General features: G+C 29.9%; 1 protein-coding gene across 1 annotated transcript; it reads right to left on the bottom strand.

Annotated features, from left to right (window-relative positions):
- Window positions 1-1582: 1582 nt before the first annotated feature.
- DCP2 (decapping 2) lies at window positions 1583-7816 on the bottom strand. The gene is made up of 8 exons (XM_068646409.2): window positions 7397-7816; window positions 6452-6603; window positions 5342-5469; window positions 4093-4188; window positions 3743-3895; window positions 2640-2743; window positions 2485-2552; window positions 1583-2064 (listed from the first exon to the last, which is right to left on the bottom strand). Exons 1-8 carry the CDS (start codon window positions 7465-7467, stop codon window positions 1862-1864), a joined length of 975 nt encoding a protein of 324 aa, XP_068502510.1. The 5' UTR covers window positions 7468-7816; the 3' UTR covers window positions 1583-1861.
- Between the last annotated feature and the right edge of the window lie 5620 nt (window positions 7817-13436).

Below are 13436 nucleotides of genomic sequence, written 5' to 3'. Positions count from 1 at the left end.
GTTGAATCTGAAAGCCTAATTTCTATTACAGATTGGTGGATCTGGAATGATTTCTTTTAATTTTGGATTTCTGAATTCGGAATGCATATTTTGAATTACGGATTGACGGATCCAAAATGATTTTTTCAATTATGGATGTTTTGTATCTTTTTATTTTGAATTGACACTATTATTCATCTACTACCGGAAGCATCAATCTGAAAGATTACCGGATGCGCCAATCTGAAAATTTACCGGAAGCGCCAATCCAAAAATTTACCGGATTTCATAATCCGAAATACAGAAAAAAAAATGTACAATTTATAGAGGGACAATTTTGTTTTTACACAACCTTGTGGGGTGCAGGAAGAAAAATGTGGGGTGCAGGAAAAAACTGCCTTATTTAATTTTATTAAGCAATCTAATCCGAAGACAATTTTAGGCTGGATCATGAAATCTTTAAAAAGTAGGAAAAAATACTTAAAAATAAAGAATAATTTACTTTGATATCTCTTGATATTAATATACTTACACGCTGTTTTTTTTTCCCTGTTAAGAACGCTTCTCTTGGAAGGGAGGTGTAAGTGTATTGATTTTTATAAAAACATTTTTATAATAAAAGGGAGGCTTTTGAACAATTTTTAAAAATTGAGATACAAATGAAATCGAAAAAAAAATTCAGGAGTTGTCAGTATAATTTAATCTAAAATATATTAAATAAATATTATTATTATATAGTAAGATTTAATTCATTAATATGTTAGTTAACCTAGTTTTAATAATTTATTAAACAAAACTCAACTCAAAGCACAAAATTGTAATTGAATGGGATTTGATGGATTCATAGAAAACCGATTACACCTATACATAGAGCATAAGCACTCATAATTTATATAATCTTTAACCCATGTAATGTTATAATACAATATATCACAACTTTTGAATATGTCTATAAATTTTATTGTATATAACATTTTATTGAATATATCACAACTATTGAAAAGAAACCGAACTTAAGTAATAAAGGGTTTGGACTCTTTTTTTTAATGACTTTGAGCATTAAAGAACTGACTTTTTATTATAATTAATTCAACTATTCTTAAAAGATAGCTTCTCAAATAAGTAACTTGTATTTTGAATTAACTACACATCACAAATAGTTTTTTGTTATGTAATTCATTACCACAATGGAATCAAGCTTTCAAGTATTAAACACCTAAGAAAAAATGTTGTATTAACTTTTTTTTAAAACTAAACAAAAAGAAGTTTCCTTTGGAGTTAATTGTTTGTACAAAACATAAACTAATTTATGTTGTACGTTCATAAATAAAAGGAAACATGCTTCCATGAAGATATTTTGAAAAACAAGTATAGTTTAAGACAGGAAATATTAAAAAAAGACACAAGGAAAAGAATGACCTAATATTGATCCTAAAACCTTAGGCCTAAAGACATATTTTTCGTTGGTGTTTAAGGATATGTATGAGTGAGTTGCACAGTCGCCATAAAGTGAATTTGGATTCCCTCCAGCCATACTGCAACCTCTCAGCCCTTGATGGAGAGGAAATGGAGAAGATCCATGCTGCAATCATGAAGAAGCCACTTTGTCTAATGGAAGGAGGACCATAACTTTTACATTGAACTTTTTCTCTAGTTTTACAGATAATGCCACACTAACTGAGAAAATACTATTTAGGTACAAAATACTTCCTATACATAATGTACATAATACTCATTCAAGCAGACAGACAACTCGAGGAACAAGATGTACAGCAACATCCTATAATTGGAGTGGAGAGTGAACAATACCAGCTTTGGGTTCAGGTGAAATTAGGGAAATGAATTCAGTTACAGGAAACTTTACAGGAAGCTTGCTGAACTTTCAAGAAGTAAAGGAAGCTTCCATTGCTTGTAAAATTGAGGCAGTATCAAATCTGAAATTCCTAAAGCTCTTGCCAGGCCCCACATCAGGGGCGTGAGAATCAGATTCAGGTTTTGTTGAAGATTCTGGTTTTGCTGACTGGCTATCGATTACCGTGGAGCTACTTCCAATAGAATTGTGTTTTGCTTTCCACACGCAAATTCCTTAACAAGAGTAAAAGGATCGTTAGCACTCCTGACTAATGTAAGAAGAATGTGTAGTTAGGAAAATGTATGCATTGCAGTACTAAATTTTAAATAAGCAACATTATACAAGCCATCCATAGTTGACTTTCCCTTTGAATCACTTGACAAATCTTATACCGAAAGACCTTCCAAGCTATAAAATCTACAAAATATTGTAGCTAACAAATTGCAACACTAACAATCAAACTTCTCAAGCCAAATGTACTCAAATTTTAAAATCAGTGGTCAAGATTAGGAGCTGTAAGACAATGTACATTATGTACTATGTGCAACATAATGAGAAATTAACCCATCCCAACACAGTCAAGCATTGAGTAACTAAACTTCATCATATGAACTCATGCATTTAAACAATAACAACTGATGTTTAGAGCCAACCTTTAAGAGGCAAATCAGGTCTTGGAGCCATAGCAGGCTGGTGTGTGGAAATCCATGATTTCAATGATCTGCATGAAGGCAGTGAATCTTTTTTAACTCCGACAATACATGGGGCATTCACTGAAACTATCAAAATCATATGCAGTTGTACTCACGCCAGAAAAGGGGCCACCATATAAAGCTTAAGGCCAGTGATCCCACGAGATATCACTTCATCAGTTGCTGGTTGAAGGTCATCAAGCCGGTGCCATGCAATTTCCTGCACAAATAACAATTTCTCAGTATTTTGATCACCTACAGTTGCCCATCACATGATGATAATTTTACCGTGAAATTTAACCAAGAACAAAGAAAACCAATCACATTGAAAGTTCTCAGCCAAACAAATTCAATTAATATAAATCCAGAATTAAAAGTAATAAAGATTCAAATTAGAAGCAACAGTGGTGTACACTAACAAAAAGAATGCAGTGTAGTAGATAGGATGTGCACAACATGACATTCGAGGTCAATGCTTTTGAAACTAAATGGGCTGTAAATACTAAATAGAGCTGCAACTGCAACAAACTTGGCTACACGAAAATGCATAATTTCAAATTAGTGTATTTTGTATTTTAAATAATGATAGTTTTGTTTGGATTCTAAAAAATGTTTTACTAATATGATGTCTATGATTCCAAATCTTAATATTTTCCTCCTTTATCCTTATCTTCTTGTCAGGCAGTTCAAAAGCGAATAATATGAAATAGGAAGTAACTATTTGAAAAGTGGTGTACGTCTCATCCGCATATTGTACTTTTCCGTTATACTCTAATGAAATTTCTTATTTTACCTAAAACTGTTGTAGAAGTATTAAAGATAACTCTAATGTTAAGCACCAAGTTTTTGAGTTTTAAATTTTGACCTAACAACCCTAAAATGTAGTTCAAGAAGTGAGAGTTGATGTGAGATCAAGGATGCCCCCTTGCCGAGCACAAGACATCTCAAGAATGAAAGTTTGCAAGACTAAACACCTACATGTGATCCAAACACTAGGTGGTGGTCTGCTAGACCTAACAATAATTACTAGAATAGAATTAGATATCATAGAATTTTTTAATTTTGTTCTAACTGAACCCCAAAAGCAAATTTTCGAGAGGGAGGGTTACCCCCAACCTGCATATTCTATTTTAATCATATCACTCATCAATTTCAGATAGATGTGGGATCGCCAACAACATAAAACTTAGAATAAGCAAAATTGTAAAGAATCACATACACTGATTTCCTTTTTGGTAAGTGGAGCAAATGATGTATCATCTTTTACTCCAGCGATAATGTAAAGCCTCACTCTCTGTTGCCCAAAGATAACTTCAAGGTATTCATCCTTCTTAAGAAGTTTTGAAACATCAAAACCTGTTTCTTCCATGACCTGCACTCACCACAAAAACAAAACAGGTAAAACTAAGCCCAAGACTCGTAATAAAACATGAATTAGCCGATTAATATTTTAACGAAGCATATCAATTTTGTAATCTACAGGCATGTATCTTTCCAGGACCTACAATCCAAGACCACAAGGAAAAAATGATCAACTAAAACAAGACTGAGAAAGCATAGGATGCTTACTTCTCTAATGGCACATGCATGATCTTCTTCATCTTTGCTCTTTTTGCCACGGGGGAAGCTCCAACTTGTACCTTTCCATCCCTTTACTAGCAAGCACTGTCAACAGCAGGCACATAAAAACATGGCTCAAGATAACACGTAACTCCGAAAGAATCTTCAAAACTATTGTATCAGTTGAGAGTTGAAAAGATTGTCAGTGGAATTATATATGCCATCTCTAACTGTGATATATCATTACCCTAAAAAATTCTGTGCAAAATTATGCTTTAATTTGTTTGCCTTTGAACAAGGCTACTTTCAGTATACAAAGTTTCAAGATCACCTTTTGAAAAATGATGTGGAGCAACTTTCTCTTAAAGCAGGTTTTTAGTTGGTGTATGAGTATGATCATTTGTAAGTCCCTTCATACAAGAGCCCTTTTGGCTTGAAGTCGAAGCATATATGGTGTGCGTTGTTGACTGTTGAAACTCAGGTTTATATTATAAGAATAGGGGCACGGCACTCTTAGTATTAACTACTTGGTCAGAGGCATTGATATTTTGACATGGACCAACTCTCTCCTAAAGCTTTAGATGTCAGGTGAAAGCTAAATATAAACAACCTCTTTATATCTCTCATAGAAACAATAATATTCTGTTTTTCAAATGAAGTTAACCAAGTGGAATAATGAAGATCATCCATAACCAAGTCACTGCATGTACAATACTGAGTAGAAAGGATACTTCATCTTCCCAGTGTAGGAGTTCCTGAATTATTTTGCTAGCTTATGACTTACAGGCTATGGCTTTCCCGGTCATCACATTAAAAGTCTACAAGGCATTAATCATTTTAACATCAATCAGCTGGGAAATTGATCCTCCTAATAGCCAACCTTGGAGCATAAAATGTTGGCTGAAGTTTAATGACCCGATAAAAGAAATGCCACTGACAGCTTTTTATATTAACTAATAGGAGATTTTCTAGGAATCCTATTTCCTTTTCTACGCCATATGTATTTCCAGATTGATTGTTAGCTTTCATATCTTTTGTATGAATGGTTATTATTAGCCCCCCTGTTTTTAAAATAAATAATAACAAGGAATTCATCCTACAGATAGTAACCACATTTATACACACTGATTACAGTAACTAAACATCATGACATACCATAGAGAAGACAAGCAGAGCACCAGAAAACAAGGTAATCAAATAATTTTTTCACACTACAGAAAGCAATAAGAACCGCTGAAAGTGTTTATTTTTGGCTTACCCTTTCATATGTTTCATCAAGAATTATTGCCCCAGTTACAGGAACTCGAACCTTATAGGATGTGAAGTCCTTAAAAATATCATCTATATGGGCCACATAAGGCTTCAAAACATCACAACTGTTAAACACTTCTAAATGTTAAGGAATTCGGCATCAAATATATACATTGAAGTTGATAGATAGAAAATGACAATAATGATGACTAGCACTAATTTATATAAAGCCTAAACAATTGTGCCTAATAATGTCTACAAAGTAAATTAAATAACAATAGCCTTCTTTCACCGGGTCAAATAATGTAATCAGAGAACAACATGGTTCCAACATTACATTGTCTAAATAATTATCATTGAACGTGTGTCCATGCACAAGCAAGCATCTGAGCATGGCTAACGGGCTGAACATAAAAACAACCCTCAATGATGAACTCAACCAGTAATACATAAAAATTAATGTGAAAAAAACGAGACAGGGTAGCACAGGAATTCCAGATGAGAGCATGTCAGCATCTTTTTGTGTCATATCGCGCAGAGATAATTTTCCACGAGCATTTTGCTTCCAATTAATGTAAACATTAAGTTCCATCTTTAGACATAAAATAAGATAACAAAAAAATATGTAGATTTCCTCAAAACTGGAGTGTGCACTACACTGTAAATTTACATTTTCCCTGTTTTCCAATATTTGGTTCATATATTACAAGAGATGGCAAGGGACAAGAATTGAACATGACTTGAGAAGCAACTAAATTCCAACCATGTTTAATGTTTTAAAAATCTGAGGTTAGGAATGCACAATATTCACTAAAGAATTATGGCATTGTTTGATCTATGAAGCTGATCCTACCCAGAAAAAAAAACTTGGGTGTTTTTGTTATTGGAATGAATTTCCATGGACAATTCATTTCCTCGGCTCACATACTTGTATTTCATCCCCATGTTCAAAATCAAACAAAATAGCTTACTATTATTACCTTTTTAATTAATGAAAAATAGAAAAGAAACTAGAGCATGAAAGAATTCTTCATAAACTATAGGAACAAGATCGAAAACTTATATTCGGCAACTGTAAACAGAAAGACTGAAAACAAAGAAGTTACATTAAGGATACATAAAGAAGTAAACTCCTTCAGATTCAATGATTTCAAAGATGGATTATTTTCTACAGAGTTATCTTCGTAAAACCAATGTGCATACTCCACAAGAAACAAGATCCTTTCGAAAGACTGAAGATCTTCCTTTGGCACATTTAGCACAAAGCGACTGCAATATAACAACATGAAAAGTGTTTTCATAAGAAAGGAACAAAATAAACATAGGAAGACAAAATTATAGTCAACAATAAAAAGGAAGGAATGTGAATGCAATGACTTCGAATGTTACAGAGTTGGAGAACGCAGCATCACAGAATATAATAAACCTATCACTGTTTATCTATAAATAACAGTTCATTTCAATCCTCATCACTATTATAATATTATTGGAATTAAAAAAATTATAAAAAAAACGAACAGTTCCAATAGCAAAAAACACTTTCATTATGCTGATAGTGAGTAATCCATGATTAAGAAAAGACAAATATCCAGCAGAACACTCTCTTACAAAAACTGTATAGCAGTGAAGTAAGAATAATTGACTCACTCAGCAACAGAAAATAAACCATCATATGCTGCTTAAAGCTTAATTTACTATCATACTCAAACTCATTCTTACAATCCAAAATTACACTGAAGGCAGAAAAAGCGAAAATCTTCCAAAACCTTCAAACCCGTACATTCATCAAATAATAATAATAATTATTAAAAAATTGATTCCACAGTCACCAGCTGACAGTATTGGCAATTCTTTAGGTAAGACGGTACGATTAATTAGAGGCATGAAGTGTAAATGTGTAACATTGATAATGCCGGCTAAAAAAACAGAAAATCAAAACAATTCAAGAATTAAATTAAAAAAAAAAAAACCTAAAAAGTTCCCTAACTTTCAATGCCCTATTTTCCAGCATTTTCTGGAGAGAAACGAGAAAAAATAAACGATAAAAAAGAAAATTAGAAACCTGCAGAGATCGTCAAGGAGTTCTTGAGGTGGAAGACCGTTCTTAGAGGAAGAACGGTGATGATTCGACATCGCTGCCCGGTGCCAGTTCTCAAACCCTAAAACCAAAAAAAAGCACAAAAAAATGGTTCTTCGAGAATTTTCTAGGAGATTCTCTCACTCTCTCTTTCTCTGAACAGCACAGAAAGAAAAAATGACGGATCTTCTTCGCCTTAAATATTGAGACCCGTCGCTCAAGTTCTACCCAAAACCGTTTCTACCTTTTAACTCTCTTTTTTTCTACCAAGTTTTTTTACCTGCATGGATAATACAATTTTCTACTTTTTCAAAAATCTGGAAAATTTTAATGTTTGATTTATTTTTTTTAATTAATATTCAGAGGAAAGAAATAAAGGTTTTGGGAAAACAATTTCCTATGTTCATTACAAAATAGTTTTCAAAAAATATAAAACACTAACTTCTACATTTTAGGGTTTATTTTTTTTATATATTAAAAATATAGTTATTATAATGAAAAAAATTATAGTAAAATTATCATCATCATCATAAAAAAATACATAAAAATTACTTTAACTAAAACATGTTAAAAGCTGTTTTAAAAATAATGTTTTTAAAGAGAATTTCATTTAAAATAATCTAGAAAAGTATTTTAAAGAAAAATTCTATTCCAACACATTTTAAAATAAAGAATCTCATTTTTATAAAAGAGAATTTCATCTTCTATTTTATATCACCGAGTAAATATATTAAAAGAATATTATTTTTCATTTAATATCAAATATATAAAGTCTTTTTATGGTGCCCTAAATATGGAGAAATTACATTGATTATACCATCAACTTAGAGACAAATTAATCAATACTAATCATTATAGTCAGAGAAATATATGTATTATTTAAGAGTTGTTATACCTTTTTAGGAAATTTGGACATAGTTATTGTTTATAGAAAATTTAATAAATAATATAACTATATAAATAAATTTAATCTAGTATTTTTTGTGCACATACAAAACAATAATCAAAATATAAATTTCATATAAAGAATCATTAAAAGTTATTTTATCATAGTGATACAAAGAAATAAATAAGTAACATATTAAAAAGGTACTAAAATATAGAACTTTGAGATACAATATAAAATAACTTATGCAAATTTGAATAACTTAGATACTTTGAAAAAAAAAATACAATACAACAACAGCAACACACACAAAAGTTCTTAAAACACTAAAATTTAAAACTTTTGTTCCAAGTGGGGAAGTTAGACCTATTCAGAGTCACATAATGACTATAAAATATTTGAAGAGAAAAAGGGTAGCGTGCATAATACTCTTTCCGACCGTCTTCAAAATTACTTTGTTTTTATTGTTAGATTTCTACACGTGTTTACTTGGACAATTTTTTTCCATATTGTTTCACTGAAAGAAAATAAATAAATGGAAAGTTATTTTTAGATGTGATTGATATAAGTTAAAAAAATTAATTATGTTAAAATAATAATTGAGAGAGCACACAAAAAAGTAAAATTGATCATGTGTCGTTAAGATAGTTAGTTTTATATGATTCTTTAACTCTCTAGACTATTACATGACGACGAGAGATTCTAAATATGTTTTAATAATAGAAAATTATAAAGATGTGTTATGATTTGTATTAACATTATTAAGATCGCAAAAGTTACTAAATCAACAAAAATTAAAGAAATTACAGATACAGTTTTTAAGAAGAAAGACGAAATAAATGGAAATAATACAAGTGTTAGACTATATAGTGAATGTACACTAGATTATGTACTGGAAAGAAAGAAAGATGATGTTACAGAAAGTGCTAAGACTATGTCAAACATTACTCTGGACATAAGATCAAAAGACATTAATGAACAAACACTACAATCAAAGTCAATATCATCTTTAAAAGATGAGCAAACCTCACTAGACGTTGAAAGAACAAGATAACTTGTTAGACGATGACAAGAGTGAACATAATAGAAGTTTTAGTTGAAAACATTAAATAATGTCAAATATATGAGCTAGATGAAGCACATAGAAGAACTCATGGAGTAAAGCTAAACACATAAGTGTTAGAGAAAGCTAACATAATTGAGAGACGATGAAAGCTCTATAATGTGTCAAGCGATACTTAAGTTGATGGAAAACGCTCTTTTTCTAGTAGTGATCTTAGTAATTTCTTCTTTGATGGATGATGAATGGGAGTTGAGGAGCGAAAGCATTCTTAGAAACTCAAGAGAAATTTCAATGGTTTGAAGTGCGGTTAGGAATTTGTGAGACTGAAAAGTTGAGTCACTCTCACTAGGAAATAGTCTAGGCTAAGTCTTGAAGGAGACTAACCTAGAGAGAACTTAGGAATAAATAGAATGACAAAAAATGAGCAGCATTTTATTACTAAGTCCAAGTTAAAAAAAATACAAGAGAGGTGCACTCTTATTTACAGGAGACTTTGATGTCTAAAATAAGAATTTTAACCTAAAACATCTCCATTGGCAAGGTGGCAAGTGGCATCACATGTTCCATGCTCATTATCATCTAAAATGAGATGTTGACAAGTGTTTTCTTCTCTTTTGAGATATTCCTCTCAAATAAGAGGTTGTCAAATGTCATCTCTTAATTGGTGGGTGTCCTCTCCATTCTCGAAGAGTCATGTGGATGTTCATGATTCTCATGCCACGTCCATATTTCACATGTCAAGTGGTGAGTCACTTTGCAATATGCACCCATTCTATTGTTATATGCACCCACTATTCTATTTTCCCAAAATTAAATAAAGTCCCAATACATAGCCTAAATAAAATTCTAAACTACTTTATACAATTATTTAAACTAAAATCTGACCTGAAAAGATATTAACTTGGTCTTGTTGAAGCCACCTAAACTCTAGTCTTCTTGTAGTCCTCTAACAAAGACTCTAGTATTCTTTCATAGTATGGAGGTCTTCTTTGATATGCTATGTACATTTCTTCCTTCTAGAGTTATCCTCTTTAATAGGTCTACAAAAGATAAAAAGCCCAAATAGGCCCATAAGTGTCGATATGTCTCTCAACAAAACTTTAGGTAATCATCTTCCTTATTCTTAGGATGTTGTGGTTGGACAATTTCCATCACAAGTCATGATAAACGATGATGTGTGTTGGACGATCTTCAAAGAAAAGTTCACAAATTGAGTACTTACATTTTATAGCTACCTTTAAATGTTTTGTATGCTCTTTTTTATATTGTAAATTTATTGAAAATAAATTAAATTAAAAGGAACTGTTTAACCAATAATAAAATATGTTTACAAATTGATTTAAAATATACGACACAATGAAAAACATTTAAAAAAAATATATAATTTCCTAAGTGATTATAAACTGATATAAATACAACTATACATCATTAATGAAATTTAGACGGTATAAGAAAGTCTTTGAATGTTTAGTATTTTAAATTAGAACCACACTTTCATTCCGGTTCAAAATTTAAAATTTTAGGTTTCAAAACACACTCATGTTTTATGGTATAAAGTTCATCCATTTTAGATAAAATATTAGAAAAAATATTGAACTTTAAACATATTGGATTTTCAAAAATTATTTCATTATACACCTTTACTTGTGTTAAACTGAGTTTAAAATTTTTGATAGGAATAATTTTTTCAAACAACTTTTTTCTATTTTTTCTTGTTTTCAAAATAATTTAAGACAAAATATTGTTTAATTAAATTTTTTCTCATAAATTACAATTTATGAGAAATAAAAAAATCTAATATTAAGAAAACAATTGGCTTATTATCTTACATCATTTTGAAATTAACTTGATTTAAGAAGGCGACTATTTGTAATAACCACATTCTTAAATCAAAGCGTTTGATTTAAGAATGCGACTATTACAAATAACCGTCTTCTTAAAACTTTTTTTACCCTAATTTAGAAGGGCGTCACTTATGTTTTCATGCTCTCCTTTCTCTCGCGCTTCGTTTCTCTTTTGTGTTTCCTCAATTAACTATGTTTCCTCTTTTCTTTCTTTCTTCTTTGCATTGTCTTCGTGCCATTGGTAGGCATTGTCTTTCTCTCTTCTTCTTCACCATTAATTTGTGTATGTTTTTCGTTTCTCTTATGTTTTGTCTTATGTCATTGCCAAGGTCACTGTTTCATTGGGAAGGTTTTTGTTTGCTCTCTACTGTGCCTTCCTCGTCGCTGTTGTCGCCTTGCTCTGTTGTGTATTTGCATTTAATTGGGAAATTTTTATTTGCGTTTTTTGGACTTTTATTTATGTTCTTTGGTTATCAGGCCTTCCAATATCAATCCATTATTTGTATTTTTTTTAACTCAGAACATGTTAGATTTAGATTGGGATGAAATACTAAGAATGTGAAGAGGTATGATATGGATACACTAAGAGATCAAAAGAAATGCTAAAATAATGACTTGTTCTTTGGAAAAGATCAAAGTTGAGAACTTTGATTAGAAACCCAAACAACAGCAAAAAAAGAAAAGAAACCTTAAACGTCATTTGTAAATGCGATTTATAAATGTGGCTATGGTAAATAGCTGCATTTATAAATTGAATTTACGTTAAATAGTCATCTTCTTATCTCTTCAATTTAAGACTACGAGTACATCAAATGCGACTATATAATCGTCATTTTAAATTGAAAATAGTCATTGTTGTTTTGCCTTTTTAAACCAATGATTAGAGGGTAAAATGTATTTCAACATACATTCTCATTTATACTTGACTTTCTTTATAGATAATACATCTCTTAAAACAAACAACATATTAAAGACGGTTTGAAGATATAATGTGTGTAAATTTAACTATATTCATTATTATTTTAAAAATAAATATAAATTTATTTTTATTGAGTTGTCTTATTTTGTTTTTGATTGAGGGTATACATGTACTTTAATTTTTTTTCAAAAATTAATTAAATATTTTTTTAAAAAAAATAAAATGAAAAAAAAGAAATATAATGTTATCAATTATTTAATTTCAAATGGACATATATATTTTTCTTTAATATCAAATTTTAGAAAAAAAAACTGTAATTACATTAATACGAGAGTAGAATATTAAATAACAATTATATCAATTTATAGTAATTATTAAAAAAAACAATTACACATAACCTTATGTGTAAACAATTATAAGTCAATAAGTCTATAAAAAAAATACGTTTAAGTGTTATAAAATATCCTTTATTTATCATATCATATATTTTTATTGCTAAATATGATCTCTTTTCATGTATTTGATCTATTCTTCCAATAGTTAAAATGCATCTTTTTCTACCACTAATGAAACTTCATAAGCTTGAACAAAAAGGACAACTTTTTTTTATAATTTATTTGATCCGAATCATTAATTTTCCTTAATCTTGTGTATCAGGGGCACACATATAGATATGAATTTTTTTTTTTTATCAGCACACACATATAGATATGATGTTTGGAATAAAATTTACTAGACAATTAAGACAACTTTTTTTTATCTTTAACCTCATTAGAAATTAATGTTACTTGATATGTTCTGAATTCTCAAAAATCTAACCTTAGTTGGAAACATTTTAGTCTTTGTCCTTAAAAATCATTAATCTATTTTCTTTTATTATTTTTGTAAATTAGTTTAAATATATGAATAATAGGTTGATTTATTTCTTTTTAAAAATTAATACATCATCTAAATAAATTACCAAAAAAATCCATGTTTTAATAAAAAAATATCATCATAATATTTTGAAATTCACCAAGTGTGTTTTTCGAATGATGGGATATCATTATCAGTCTCCAAACACTTACATTAAATAACTATATTGTATTTATAAAATGATTGTTATATTTATGTATTCAATACATAATAATTACCAGATAACAATCCTCAAAATAACAAAACAAAATCTTTTTGTAAGTCAATTTTACTTTGACGAGTACATTTATGTAGCATGTATTCATATAAATTAAACTTTACCATAGTTATTAATGGCATGAAATAAAAGAAGTTGTGATTAGATTCTGATATTTAATAGTAGAGTAAATAGGTTTGAA

This window comes from Phaseolus vulgaris, chromosome 4, assembly GCF_051622355.1.
Source record: "Phaseolus vulgaris cultivar YP4 chromosome 4, ASM5162235v1, whole genome shotgun sequence".
Taxonomy (NCBI): domain Eukaryota; kingdom Viridiplantae; phylum Streptophyta; class Magnoliopsida; order Fabales; family Fabaceae; genus Phaseolus; species Phaseolus vulgaris.
This window is presented reverse-complemented; position numbering and strand designations above follow the sequence as displayed.

Bases quoted from the DNA above. Each gene is read 5' to 3' on its own strand.
- DCP2 (XM_068646409.2), bottom strand. From the start codon at position 7,467: ATGTCGAATCATCACCGTTCTTCCTCTAAGAACGGTCTTCCACCTCAA. The intron at 3,896-4,092 runs GTAAGCATCCTA...TGGTGAGTGCAG, and splicing joins ATGCATGTGCCATTAGAGAA to GTCATGGAAGAAACAGGTTT. The intron at 2,744-3,742 runs GTATGTGATTCT...TTATTTGTGCAG, and splicing joins TTACCAAAAAGGAAATCAGT to GAAATTGCATGGCACCGGCT.